At 37.3% G+C, this 15,217-nt stretch overlaps 1 protein-coding gene across 1 annotated transcript; it reads left to right on the forward strand.

The window, feature by feature from the left end:
* Nucleotides 1-537: 537 nt before the first annotated feature.
* Nucleotides 538-11,332, forward strand: LOC104551769 (phospholipid scramblase family member 5). The gene is made up of 7 exons (XM_062005795.1): nucleotides 538-550; nucleotides 3,034-3,185; nucleotides 7,276-7,318; nucleotides 8,146-8,366; nucleotides 9,333-9,494; nucleotides 10,205-10,366; nucleotides 11,294-11,332. The coding sequence occupies exons 1-7, from the start codon at nucleotides 538-540 to the stop codon at nucleotides 11,330-11,332; spliced, it is 792 nt and encodes a 263-aa protein (XP_061861779.1).
* The last annotated feature ends 3,885 nt before the right edge of the window (nucleotides 11,333-15,217 follow it).

A 15,217-nucleotide genomic window follows, 5' to 3' on the forward strand; every position in this document is an offset into this window, starting at 1 on the left:
CAGTGAGAAATCCAAGGTAGCTTGTCCTGCTCTGTGCATGAGAAATGTTGACTGGGGGCCAACAATTGGGAAATGCAGATAATTAGCTCCTCTGTCTTTACTGAATACCCTGAAGAAATGGAAACATAAATATTGAATTATAAAGGTAAAATTTGTGTAGCTTCAGAATATATACATACATTATAAAGCGGAATCTTAGGTCTAATGTGTTCAGTTAGCTAGCGGGTACATTGAAGTTTCACCTCTTTATATTCACAAAACACTATTTCCTCTTTCCATTGGTGCAAATGACTTGAAATGAATAATGTTTTTCTTGTTTGTTAGCATCATCTCCCCCTGTTGTCCATTGACATAAAATGCAGTGTTCTGGAACATGAGAAAGGCAATACATATCCTCCAGTTCTTTGTAAGCTGATATGAAGTAGACAGACACCTTCTGAAGTTTTGTGCATGCTGTGCTCTTTTTTTCTTTGCTGCAACAAGAAAAGCCTTTTCTTTTAACCTGGCTTCCTTTGAAGAAGTAACTCAGGAAGCTTCATGGCCTCTCAAGGTAAGTGCATCTATAGTCTGTATTTTTAGAACATGTTTACAGAAAACTAGAGTCTTGTACATTTCCAGCAATCAGCAGTCTGATGAAATGAGAGTTTCAGGCTAAAACCCTGTCAGCCAAAGCACAGTTGTTTTGGCTTCCTTTATTTTTTCAGCATTCAAGAGGCTCCTAAGGAGACTAAAATCTATACCAGAACATTATTTGAATAAAAAATGTTAGAAAATGTTAGTATCTGCATTGAATCTTTGTGCTTAAACCTGTCGGTAGAGTATGCGTGGGAAGGGCAGGTACCACTATTTTTGCACATATCTATTCCATTCGAAAATACCAAATCAACAAATGCTTTTCACTTTCAAAATTGGCCAGAGCCCCGATAAACGCATAGGTGAAAATAAATACCTGAAGAATAACTGAATGTAATCAGATTATTCTTATCTGGGTTTATCTTTTTCACATGTCTTTTAGCAGTAGCCAGTTGAGTACTCGGGGCTACAGGCAGACATTGCAGCATGGTGATCTAAGCAGCCCTCTAAATTAATTTTCTCCATGCTTTTGAATACTTGAACTAAGCAGGACACAAATATAATTTTTACCTAACATGAATGCAACTCCACAAATGTCACCCTGTTCTGAGTAGAGAGGCAGATGTTGGCCCAAGGATTTTCAGCAATGTCTATTTATATAGTTTGCCAAATGTTTACACTTCTTTGTTGCCCCCAAAACAATCAACATTCTGCACTTACAGCACTAAAAAGAGCACTGCAGCACACAGGTTTTACAGCATAGTGGTGTTTTTGCAATATACTTTTTAGAAAAAAGTTTTCTTGTCTTTAGCCATATAAAAGAAATGTGATATTGTGTATTTTTAAAGCATACTAGTTAACAGGAACAGCAAAACAGTAATGTTGTGTAATATGGTTTTCATAATGAAGGAACTTGAGAATATACTTCTTCTATTTGTCTAGGATGCTCGCTGTGTCATATAGTAACTTTTAAGTTTTCCCATACCATAAAGGAAATGGGAAACATCTACAAAAAAAGACAGTGTCACAATAGCTCAGATTGTCATCAATATTTAATGTATTTACTGTTTGATTTTTGTCTAGCTTAAAATTTGACAGGTAGAACTGCAATTTGTTGTCTTTTTTTCTCTTTATTATTCAAGAATAACACTAACACTCGGCCACTTCATGGCATCTCGTGTAACAACAAGAGTTACGGCAGTAACAGAACCCTGTGAGGTAAAATGATGCAGAAGAACATATAAAATATTTATTACCCAGTTATACATTTTTAAAAGCCAGCTACAAATTCAAAGGGGTTACTTCTTCTTCCTGTGGTCTCAGACTTTGAAAAAAAGCAGTGGCTCCAAAGACAAATTAAGATCAAAATAAGATTAAGTGATGAATCAGCCACAGTAAGTTCTAATAATGCTAAAGGATCTCATTTAAACCCACAACAGAAAAGAGAGATTTTAGACTTAGAGCCAAAATTATTTCTGGACTCCAAACACCATCAAGCCCAAGTATTGTCACACATGAGATAAAAATAGTGTCTGGAGACTGCTTCATTGCCAAAGTACAGGGACTCAATACGAGGATTTGCCACTTATACACAGAGAGCTCCAGCTTACTTTCTCTTGTTCTGGCAGAGACAGTGGAGCTATGGAAAACTGCTTGTGCTAAAACCAGTAGAGTTTGTTGAGAATCAAATGGCTGAAGTGATGACTGTGCTGTGGGAGACGGTGTTTTGTGTACGAAGGGATGTGGGCACACAGGTACTTGTAACAGTAAATGCTCTAGTTACATTTGCAGCAATCCTCAGGGTAACCAGTACAGCATCCTAAAGGATGTGTTCACAATAGCAAACCAGAAAAACACAGTTCAACAATACCTGATCTTTTCATTAAGATAATCATGAATAGTACAATGTAAGACGCTGTGCAGACTTTAATACCAGGGTTGTAACATCCAGTTTGGGAAATCTGAGATACCTGTAAAGGTTATCTCTAATTAAGAGAAAACATGCGTGTCCTCAAGATGCTAGAAAGTGTTTTTCTAGAAGCAAGTCCTCAGCAGCTTAGTGTATATTAGCATGCAGGGCAGCTCACAGGGAGCAGGGCTGAGCAACCAGTGCCGAGGAGCTTGTGGCCACCCCGTGTGTAATCCAGACCAGCTCCAGCCTTGTCATGCAGACTGAGTGCTCACGAGAGAACAGAGTGGATTAGGTGCCATCCACACCTCCTGATTTAGCTCCATCTACAGTGTGATTCCTCTTAGCATACTCTAAAGCTACTTTATAAAGTGAATTGGAGTGCTTCAAGTGTGGGAACATCAGGAGATTTGTTCCAGATCCTGACTACTAATCCTGATCTAAAATGCTCATATTGTCACAGGCAGAATGTGACATTGTTCCAGTTTTGATCCAAGCACCTAGCTGCTGTTTGGTCAAGTTACTTTCTGATTTCTCTTGTTTTCCTGCAGAATCTCGGGGACAAACCAACCCAATCTGTAAGGACTACCTCCCTGGTTCTTCTGATTTTCCTAAACAGAGTAAGCCTGTTGAACCAACAAGTCTCTGGAAGCAAACATCACATACTCATAATTTACCACCCGGTCTGGAGTGCCTAAACCAGGTCCTGAATCTTTCCAAATGTTACAATTATTTTGTTTTCCTCATAGACTTCTTTGATACCTTGGGGATGGGGTTGTTTGTGTTTTGTTTACTGTTTTCATGGCAGATGTGCAGGTGGACATGGAGAGGCTTTTTATTGCTTGACATTACTATGATAAGCTCTTCCTTCATTGCTGCCATTCATTTTTATAGAAATCCATTTGTTGTGCGTGCAACTCTCCTTGCACCAAAAGCACAGAGTTTTCTTCTTTCTAGAACTTCTTCTAGTTCATAGTGTTACCCCTCTCATGGTCCCCCCAGTTTCCTTACAGTTTCTTAAGAGTTCACCCTCAGGAAAATGGCTATCAAACTCTGTCTGGCCTCAAAAAGACTAAAACAGGCAGCGTGTGAAGGAATTGTCATCTCCTTTTAACCCATCCTTTGAGGAACATGAAGGTCTTCTGAGCAAGCTCCTTCTGCCAAGGCCAGTGCTCTCCAGGTTAGAGGTAAGGTCCTGGGAAGACAAACTCCCAAGGAGACAACTTTGTGAGTGTAAGCCTGTGTGGCTACAAACCTACACCCTCTCTGTGTTGAGTCAGCTGGCAGAAAATTGCTAGTGTGTGAGTCAGGTTGTGATTCTGATACACATATTTCTGCTCTGTTTGTATTCTAGTGGTGCTTCTGGGAAACACTTATATCACTTGAGTTCTGTATTTTAGGTATACCTGGTAGCATTGTACAGAAGCAGAAATTTAATGTATTTTATATCTGGAGCTAAGTTACCTAGGTAGCTAAAGAAACTGGGAGACTCTTCAGAAACAATCTTTCACGTAGAGTTATGACTTTCATTTCATGGTGCCCATGCACAAAATGATATGTGTTGTCAATTACATGAGCATTTGCTCAGACACTGTGGGAGCTACATTTTTTAGTCTAAAAGTGATTGTGATAGTAAATACTTGACAGGTTACATATTCAGTCTCCTGTACAAATATGAATTATACTGCAGATTTACCCATACAATGTGGGCAAGCAAATTCTATTACCCCATTTTATAAAAGCTTTACATCTGACACAAAGACAAAAGATCAAGTCTCCGTAAGAACTATAACTTGAACTCAAGACCTCATTCATGCTTATTTTCAGCCCAATAACCATGTGTCTGTGCTGCAGCCCTTGCTAATTATTCTCAGTTCTCTCTGCAGCCTGAAAAGTGGAAAGCATGTGTGCAATGATGATTATTGGCATATACGCACAGCTAGAGTTTCAATGCACTGCAGAACATTTTGGTGTGCAGTGCTGAAGTCATACTGGCTGTGTGACTAATGAAGCAAGCTCATACAGGATAGATTGGAGCATCAAAGGAGATCCGACCATTAGGGAGAGGGCTTCCTGCAGAATAAATGTGGGATTCACAGCTGCCATGGAAATCTCTTGGGACTTATGCTGATGGACGAAGAGATTTTCATGTAATTAAGTTCTCAAATGAATGAAGATATTTTTAACAGAAGTGGGATTTTTTTTTATGCCATTGGGAAGATTGGAATACTGTGCATCCTTCTCATTGTGTGTGTATTGGGGAAAGGTGTGTCCAAACTGAAATAGACACTGACTACTGGAAGGACACAGGGAATAGAGAACCTGCTTTAAAACAAGACTGCAATTTTTTCATCTTTAGACTTAAAAAAACCCCACTACCAGAAAGGGAACCACAACAGAGTGCCTAGAAGAGTAAATAATCTGTGGAAAAGAGAGGCATTTAATTTATATTTTCAGAATTATTTTTTCAGAAGAAGGATTATTTTGAAAGCAGTTGTGAATAAATAACGGATAACAAAGAGAAATGAGGTTCAGGGATTATCTCCAGCAGGAGAGGGGAAGACAGCTGAATAGATTTCAGAAAGCTGAGTATATTTCTTAATAAGACCATGATATGTTTGACTCTGAAACAAGGATCCAAATATATTGAATCTCAGAAATATCCCTATAGTCTTATTCTAAACAGCAATTCAAGGGCATAGCATGTAGTGTTGGATGAGAGGAAAAGAAAATGGCTGTCCCATAGGTTAAGGCCAGACAGTAATATTTCACTCTGCAAATACACACCTGGAGTCAGTCAGGCTGAGAAAAGATTTGTTCAGCTGGTCAAGCTGCATCAGAGAAGGGCAATAAAATGCTTCTGCCTTGGTGAATGGATACCATGCTTTCCGTAACTATCACAGAAGTGACACTCTTCAAACAATTTCCTACCAAAAAGTAGTTAACCAAACCTCATTTATTATCTTCCAGATCACATCCATAGTTCAAGGAATTATCCAGCATCTAACACAAAATCTAAGGGAACATTTTTGGTAGCAGGAATAGACAGATGAGACCTCAGAGAAGAATTTTCCAAGTAGCTCGATAGCATGTTATGCCACCACTCAGATTTAAAGCAATTTTGTAAAAAGCTTCTTAGTTCAGACTTGTTTAGTCTAATCAGATGTAAATTTAATGCTCACAAAACTGCATACTGAAAATTATCTGCATATAAGGAATTTTAACATATCTAAACTCAAAAGGACTCAGGGCCTTGCAAAACAAAGGGCTTTAGATGCTTTCAAATGCAAGTGCAGAATTCCCTTAATCCACAAATATCCCAATAAAAGATGCATCAGAATAGCTGCCTTGCAGAAACCAGTGAAAGGCGAAACAAGCCTAAGTGGTGCTGTCAGGTTGTCTCAAAGTTACTTATACATTGGTCACAATAAGCCAATATATAGACCAAAATCACTCAAAGCTTTCAACAGTTCAGACTCATTAATTCTTTTCCCTGTGAAAGTCTATGTGGAGCACAGGAATCCATATTAAAATCAATACTAAAATATTAAAATGGCTCTACCACCTTTACTTATTTATTCTTTTTTCATCAGCAGAGCTCATCCCATGAGCTGCAAGAGTTCACACCTCTCATGAAGCCTAAACAACAAAGATTCTTGGGATAAAATTTTTAAGACAAAATATCTTTTTCTTATTTCAATTACTGGCATGCACATTTCAGAGATTAATGAAAGGAATAAATACGTTTTTCTATTACCAGCTTTTCTTTGCAGCCTGAACTAGCTGCAGGAGATAGCTAGAACTGACAAATGTCGGCAACAGTTTGAATACGTACCAGTCAAGATTTATCAATGGTAAAACATACAAATGCTGGAGAGCTGTGACAATTTTGTCTTAGAAGATTGCTATGTGCTTTCTATCTGCAGCTGTGAGTAATGGTAAAATCCTGTGCCAAGCATTTGCCCATCACGAATTTAAGGAGAAGAGATTAGCAAATCCTAAACTATCGCATAAAAGAGGCATAAAAAGTCCTATAAAACAGAAAGGTAGACTGAAATGAAATCTTGCTGGTTTTATAATACTGTTCCCTAAACAAGTAGAATGTTAAATGAACGATAAGCACAGCAAAACTGTGTATCATGGCAAACTGTTTTTCTCCTGCATTTGTAACCAGCTCACATGGGAAGACAATTTCAGCCAGTCAAGGTTTTCTTTGGGGATTTGTTATTTTCTTGTTCTGGCACTTTGGTATAGCAATTTGCCAGCTTTAGGGTGCAAAACTCCCAATGCCTGAGATCAGAGCATTAAAGTTCATGTATGCTGCCGTTGGCATCACCCAATTGGTGGGCTGCTCCAGCAAGTCCCTTTAGGATATGGCTATAGTGTGTTTTGAGCTTGAGCCCAAAGTCATTCAGTTCTGTACTGCTATGTTGCTCATCACTAACCTTAGCTTTGGGTTAAGGAGCTCCCTCTCTGCCAAACAAGGAGTGAGGAGTGGATCCTGCTTCTCACATACATCATTCCATTGCTATTGTCTTCCTCATTCCACCAGCAAAGATGATTTTTCTGCAAATATGCAGGTGAATTATACAACCACAGCACCGTATGTCACTCTCTTCAGCCATCATTTCAGAGAAATGTCTTGAGACAGCCCTTAGGAACCCATCTTGAGCACATCTGGAAGGAAAAAAATCCTGATAACAGGAAGATGAGAAAGAAAATTAGAAAGGTGGTCACTGACAGCCCCAGACCTTTTCTACACCCATCATCTTTTTTATTTTCTATTTAAACAGCTGGACCGGATAATTATTCATCAGCAAGTGGAGCTTCTTGAAGGTATGGTGCAATCCCTGTTGCTCTTTGACAGTGTTGTTACACTGATGTCTCCAAAAGGCTTCCAAGTCTTGCCCCTACCTCACAAAGCCTCCTACTGATCTTGCACCAGGCCTGTAATGTGATGTTAGTGTGTTGAAAAGTCACTTTCTTTATACCTTTTCTGCAGCAAAATAATGGAAAGAGAAAGATTACAGTGAGTTTCACCAGTCCTAAATTCTCTCCCTCAGGCATCTCCCTCTCAAAGCTATTAAAATTTAAATGTCTTTCTAGTCTGTGGATATGAAGTACCGTCTTTAGCAATAATTAACAGGTTAAGAGAAGCAAAGCAAATAAAGGAATAGGAAGGACAGAAGACATAAAATGAAGCATCAGAGTTTCTATTTAGATAGTTCCTCAGATTTTAAAAGTATTAACCAAGGATTAAGTTTTGCAACTAAAACATTTTTTTAAAAGCATTTCTGCCATTCAAAACATTCTCAGCCTGATTCTTGGATATTTCCTCAGGTGAAAATTTTGTCACCAAAATGAGATGGCCTCATATTGCTACTTTTCACAGATCATAAAGAAAAAGCCCAAATCAGAACACAGGATCTGAATTCTGTTTTATTACATATAATTTAGTGTACAGCAAATCAAAGTATTTGAACTAAACATTCCTTCAAGACACAGACTTGACATCATTATTTCCTTATAATGGTATATTTGCTCTGTGTCATTATTGAAAAAAAAAAACCAACTTAACAACTAAACAGATTCTGTGACAAAGTTTTTTTTAGAATATGCACTAACATTGTACTGAGGTAGTTTTCCTTGTTTTGCTTTATTAGCCATACTTGGTACAGAGACCTCAAGCAAATATGAGATAAAAAACCATCTGGGACAAAGAGTTTACTTTGCTGTAGAAGAAAATGATTGCTTTGATCGTAACTTGTGTTCACCTATAAGGTCTTTCACCATAAGGATTGCTGATAATATGGGCCAAGAAGTGATTACAGTGAACAGACCCTTGAGATGCAACAGCTGCTGGTTCCCCTGCTTCCTACAAGAGGTGAGTGAATCCTAATTGCCCTTTGTCTGAGCATCTCTCTGTACGTGCACAGCATTAATGAAGCTTTGTGCAACCTCTGTGAGGATGGCAGGAAGGAGTTCACCCTCACTGCTCAGCCTGGGAGACTGCATGGAGGCCTTCCCTTAGAAGTAACTGTTAATAAATAAGGGCCTTATATCAGTTACATTCTCAGCATGTCTTGTCCCTTTCATGGGACCCTATTTTCCTGGTATCACAAATAAAGCTTATGTGTCTCATGATATGGATGTATCTCCAGTCAGGTAAAACACCCAAACACTGCTTTCCCTAACACAGGCTAATGTCTGTTACTGCTACAAATGGGAATCACCAGTGTGTGAAGGATGGAAAATCCCTGGAGGCCCTTACTGCATGTGGGTATGACTGGAAAGCATCGGAAGACCAATGCTTCACTCAATGGCTCTGGCTCTTAAGACCATATTTCTCTGGGATATTGCACGAATTGGAAATAAGCTGCTTTGAGTGAAAAAAGCAGGTCCTCTAGAGTATCAGATCCTTATTTTTGGCTCTCTTGTATTCAGACATCTTTCTTGGCTTACAGTAATGTTTTATAAGTTATCTACTAACTTTCTCAGTAGCACATCAGGATATTTTTGTTTCAAAATGTTACTTTGGTATTACATCCACTGTATAAAAAACCTTATAAGGTACTCACTGATTACAATAACAAGAACTTTTCACAGTGTATGGCTTTTGTCAAATCTTACATATAAGATGTTAGCTTCTGGTGCAGCTTTCGAGCTTCATATTATCCACCATATTTAAAAACACCAGTCTTGTAATATCCAGTTCACTGTTTGCTAAAATCATCTATAATTATATTCAGTAAATATACATTCTGTCATTATACAAACAATACACTATTATGGACAGATATACCAATATAAATTTAGTTTATAGCATTTCTTGTTTTCTTTTGTTTGCTAGTTAGAAGTTGAGTCCCCACCAGGTACAATAGCTGGCTATGTTGTACAGAACTGGGACCCTTTTCTGCCAAAGTTCACTATACAGAATGAAAGTAAGGAAGATGTGCTAAAAATAATTGGCCCATGTGCAACTTGTGGCTGTTTTGAAGATGTTGACTTTGAGGTATGTTTCTTATGAGTGTTGTAATTTTAAAGTTTCACTAATCTGAATAATTTTTTCACTCAAAGTTCCTGTTATTGTACACTTAAAATATTACTTATCTTGCTATAATTATGGAATGGAAATACAATGATGTGCATTGGAGTTGCTAACTACTACACTCAGCTTCCTAGAGATGTTTTCTGTTCTGAATAAAGTGCTTTGCCTTAGTTAAGGAATCATAAAAGAGCTGTGTTGATCAGCTTATTAATCTAATTGTAAGATTTCAATGGGTACCGTCCAAAATTTTAGTATACTGTGAGAAAGATGCAGATAGCTACATAATTGAGAATGTATTTGCCAGTTGTAGGGGACAGTGGTTCACAGCAGTGGTACTACTGTGACTTGGAGCATATCAGAAACATAAGATAGGAAATAGAAATCATTGTGAAAGAAGAATAAAAGTGGTATAAACTTTCACGATTGCTTTCCTCCACTTTTCTGTCATCTCTAAGGATTCTGATGTTTCCAGACTTGAGATCCTTTCTTGTCTGCCACTCCTAAAGGCAAATCTGACACTAATAGAGCATCTCAACAATAAGAATAAAAGAATAACCTGACAACTATAGCACACTCTGTGTGTCAGGCACAGTCATTAATTCTGTGGAGATATAACCAGTGTGTACTTGACTTATTTACACTTAGGTATATTCCTTTTTTGTTTGTTTGTGTAGGTAAAAGCTCTCAATGAGATGTCAACGATTGGCAAAATTTCCAAGTACTGGTCTGGATTTGTAAACAATGTCTTCACCAACACTGCCAACTTCGGGATCCAGGTCCCTGTAGATCTTGATGTGAAAATCAAGGCAGTAATGATTGGTGCCTGTTTCCTCATTGTAAGTATGCAAAGCCAAGAGATAGATCTATAGATGTGGGCAGATTGGGACCAAAGGGGCCTTTGCTATCAGCTGTGATCCCCCAAAGGAAAATCAAACCTGCTACCTTAAAGATAAGTTAACTGAAAACCTTTTAATTTTTATATCCACTCTAATTATTTTTCTTATTTGCTGACCTTTGTTAAGTTCCTAAATTTTTTATTTATGAAACTGGTTAAATAGTATTCCACATGCAGTTTAATACTTTGCATGGCAGAATAAAGTATCAACTTGTATGTCAAACCTAACAAACTCCCTCCCACTCCTTTGCCATTGTGTTAGAACAACTGTATGAAGCAGAACAAAAGTTATTTCTAATAGTAATTTCAAATCATTGAGTGCCACTTCAACAGTTCTGTTGAGTGTAAGACCTTCAGGTCATAAGAAATTTTCTAAACAATTTTCTTGTGAATGTAAGGGCGAGATAAGAATTAGATGGAAAGGAGAATGCTCGCTGCCAGAGGTAAGGATGAAGACAAGATGCATGTTTTCTAGCAATACAAATTTATATTTGCTGTGTACCTCTTTTGCCAACACTAATGTATTAATATTAACATGTAATGGTTCCAAAATCATCCATGGTATTGACGTCACAATATATAAAACAGAAGGAAAAAACCATTAAACTTATTTCCTGGAATGTGTTTGCTTTAAAATAGCAACAACAATTCAGTAATGTTGCTTTTATTGGTATAGAAAAGTAACTCTCGTGACACTTAAGATTTTTGGATTGTATCCTCCATAACTCCTGTTGCTCAGTGGCAGAGTAATAGAAAATGATTGACTAATCTAATTACTTTATGTATTAAAAGCCTACAAGTAAGACTTTTGATGCTAATTCTTGCATTTTTGTACCTTCTGTATCATTCACAGTTTGTTTATTTGTAGGATTTAATGTTCTTTGAAAACTCTTTGGATGGGTTATAACAAGATGACAGAAACAATAAAATATGCAGAATGTGTTTCAGTAAGTAAAAATGAACATAAATTGATCTTCTTGCTTTGAAGACTTATATGTAAGATACTTTCTAATTCTTTTTCATTTTCTTCCAGAAATCCCTTGAGCTTTGGACACGATTTTGAACTGTAAAAATCTTTGTTCCTTATAGGAAAAGATAGGGAGCTAATGATGATGTTTATTAAAATATGTCTCATGTAAATAATAATTTCCCACTTATATTTTGTGTGTGTTGTAGCTAAACACATACTTTTCACACAGAGCATTGTTGCTTTGGAACAGCACTATTCTCTTCATTCTCTTTTGATCCTGCATGGGAAATCATGAAAGATTAGATGAAGGCTTGCAGCGTCACTGATGAAAAAGTCTATGTTTAGAGAAGCCTTTGATGTTTTGCAAGTGCTGGTACCAGTTACTAACCACATGAGGATGTGTTCTGGGGGTTTTGCTTTTTTATAGTTTTATAAATAATTTTCTGATTTGTTATTTAATTAATAGTAACATATTGAGATTGAACTTAACAAATATAAAGACATCACCCATTGGGAAGTTCAAGATGTTATCTGTTTCAATGAGTTGACAAAAAGGAAGTTATGTTTGCTAGTAAATTAATTTTATAGCAAAGATCTGTTTAATGAGTGGCAGCCAGAAATCAGGCTTCCAGCACTAGACTTAGAAACAAAAACTCTATTCAGAAAATCTTGTTTTGCACTATTTTTATTGAGGCAGGCCATAAGGTTTGAGGGATGGTCCTCTAAGTTGCAAAGGTATACAAATCACTTCACTTTGAACTATCCAGTGTTAAGGATTCTTGCTCTCATCCAGTCAAGACTTTCCTTAAAAGGTTTGTTACTCATTATATTATCTGTTAGTTGCCAACTTTTTGTTCAGACTTGCCTGAGGCCACCCTAGAATGGAATTATTCTTCTTTGTTGGCAAGCTCAGATACTTTCTAGGATAGGACTGTGCATTAGGAGCTCTTTCTATTTCAGATAGCAGTTTTACATAGCTGTTCATTCCTTCAGTCACACCTCATGATACTGTTCCCAAACTTTCCCACTAACAGGCTTTTACTAAAGCTTGCTTTGTAGGAGCATCCATGATATATATTGAAAACAGAAACAGAAAATATTTGTTGCAAAATATTTTCTGTATGAACTTGCTTCTGTCTCTTTTAAAACCTTCAACGGATCTTCAAGAAGCAAACCAGTACCCTAAAATACTGGTGTTAAAAATGAATGCTATCATAGCCACTGGTCAGGTTTCCAGAAGGAACATTTTACTGGGAAACACTGGGAACACTGGATTTTTTTTTTTTTTTAGCATGAACTAGTAATTCAATTCTTGCAAACAACCAACACATCAACGGAAAGGAGAGAAGATAATGAATAATTCATAAAAATGAAAAAGAGCTAAATTTATCAGGTGATTAATTCTCAACAAATATTTAGACTAATTTTAAATTAATGTTCGTGGATATGAATTCAAACACAGTGAAGTCAGGAAGTTGCAACTAATGTTCCCATAGTGAAATTAACTCAGGAATGCTTATAGATTTAAACAGTATGTTTTAGATGATATACCACACTTAGGTATTTATACAGATTTACATATGCCTTGAAAATAATTGTGGTTAACAAGCTCTGACAATCATCATTATCTGTTAACCATTTAATTACTGCCTCTCACTGTGATTCTAAGCAGTGCAATCAGGCTGCAATCTGCAGAAGTTACGAACCCACAGGAAAGCGTTGCTATCGCCTTTCCCAGGAGAAAGCACCCTGTGAGCTTTGTGGGCGAGAAGCTCCCTCCTGTGGAAATTTCTAGTTTTGCAGAAGAATACAGATGCCAATTTGCTATTCTCGCTAGTTTCACACTGGTGTCATTCTAGTACACTCAACTCTTTCACTCCTAACTTACTCTAAAAAAGACTGAGAAAAAGAGAGAGATTTTTGTATTATTTTTTTCTCTTAAATCCGTTTGCCGTCTTGGACAGAAGTGACTATTACTGTAGCCAACTGTCTTGGCTCTCACACAAACCTATATTGTGCTATGGAGTTGTGTTTGAATGTCTGGCTAAATCCAGTGACTGGTGAGGTCTGCAGTTCTCCCTGCTGTCTGCCACTCTTCCTCTTCAATTTCCACCTTTCTTATGACTCTTAACAAGACAAAGATGTCTTTGAAATAAATATGTCCATCCACCATTGAGGTAAATATAAAATAGGGTCTTATTTACCTGCAGGGATTAATTTGGCTGTGAATGTCCACACACATATCTTGTAGGTAACCAATACATGCATACTTCTTGCTCTTGATGACTTTGTTACCATTTTGTTAGTACAACTTTTTTTTTTCTGTTTTCTTTTCTAATGTAATGCTTGCATATGTTTATGACTGTATTTGAGTGCCACTATTTACACCCAAAGGCAGCTTCTGAACCATATAGGAACAGGTTCAGTCCCTACATAAAACAAAGCACTGGGGCTGAGATGTCTCTTGCTGACTAGTACTTCCTCGGCAGCCTGCTTGACCTTGAATCACCCTTCAACATCCTGGTAGAAACTGAGTGCCAATGCCAGTGCTTTTTCATCTGCAAGTTTCTTCCTCTAAACCACAGCTGCCATACAAGGGCAGGTATTCATCCTCAGCAAAGATGATGGAGTCCTGAGTGATATTACTATAGAAAAGCTAATGTGTACTAAGATTAAAAAAGCCTGTAGTCCAAACTAGTAACTCATTTATTGCAATGTGTTTCATGTTATAGGAGCTACATAAGCTCTTTGTAAATTTCACTGTTCACAATTCCCCCGTGGGCTAGGAGTGTCAAAAACAGCAGGACAGATACTATTTAAGACAGATTCATGTCCTGAACATCTTCTAGAAAGTAATACAATTGTTCTAATGAAACAGAAATTTTACTTAACAAGCAAATAGTTTCACTCAAATGGTTAATCTGTATAGTACATAATTTGTGTGTTCAGTAGATGGCAGCAACAGTTCATTCTTAAAATATGTAGCTTTGCACAGATTTACCCTGCTTCTGCAGGGGGGTTGGACTGGATGATCTCTAAAGGTCCCTTCCAATCGCTACCATTCTATGATTCTGTGATTTAACTGTGTCTAGGTTGCTGATTAAAGATCAACATGTTCTTAACCTTTAATTGAATTCTATCCTTGACTGGAATTTTTTTTTAATTTGGCTAATATTAAACCTTTGTCACATGATGCTAGGTTATCTTTACTGCTTGCAATTAACTGATGGATCATTGGTAACTTATATCTTATGAGATCTGGTAGATGCATGGGCAGAATCCAGTCTATCACAATTGTAGTGAACTCCTCTGGTCAGCCTCAAATCTGTTTTTTGACATGTAGCATCTCTCCAGCTTCTACTGATGGACAGAGCAGAAGTCTCAACCAGAGAATGAGACTGCAGAAACAGAAAGTGCTGTGTTTAAAGAAGATTGCTTTGTGGTGGTGTCCCTAAAAATGTGGAAAGTTTCTGTGGTTAAAATAGCTTTGTCTCCATGTTGTGTCATCATGGTTCACGACTATGTGCTGTCCCGGGGCAGAAGTATAGAAATCCCATGTTCTATAGTGCCACAAACCCAGACAACACCAGTACCTGGGAAGGAGATGGTTTGTCCATGGGCCGATCAGCCGATTTTGTTTGTAAGAGAGTAGCAACAAAGCTTCTCTATAAAATCTGAAGTTTTTTGGTTATCTAATTTAGTGGATGTAACTGCATTTCTCATCAAGTTTGGCATGAATACTGAAAAAAAATCTCCTTTTTGTTTTAGTTGGGTTATTTGTTATAGGATTAGAGAAATCTAGAAATGATCCAAAATACACAT

Source organism: Colius striatus, chromosome 12 (genome assembly GCF_028858725.1).
Source record: "Colius striatus isolate bColStr4 chromosome 12, bColStr4.1.hap1, whole genome shotgun sequence".
In the NCBI taxonomy this organism is placed as follows: Eukaryota; Metazoa; Chordata; class Aves; order Coliiformes; family Coliidae; genus Colius; species Colius striatus.

Coding starts and splice junctions, on each gene's coding strand:
- LOC104551769 (XM_062005795.1), top strand. Junction 8,367..9,332: donor TCCCCTGCTTCCTACAAGAG/GTGAGTGAATCC, acceptor TTTGTTTGCTAG/TTAGAAGTTGAGTCCCCACC. Junction 9,495..10,204: donor TTGAAGATGTTGACTTTGAG/GTATGTTTCTTA, acceptor TTGTTTGTGTAG/GTAAAAGCTCTCAATGAGAT.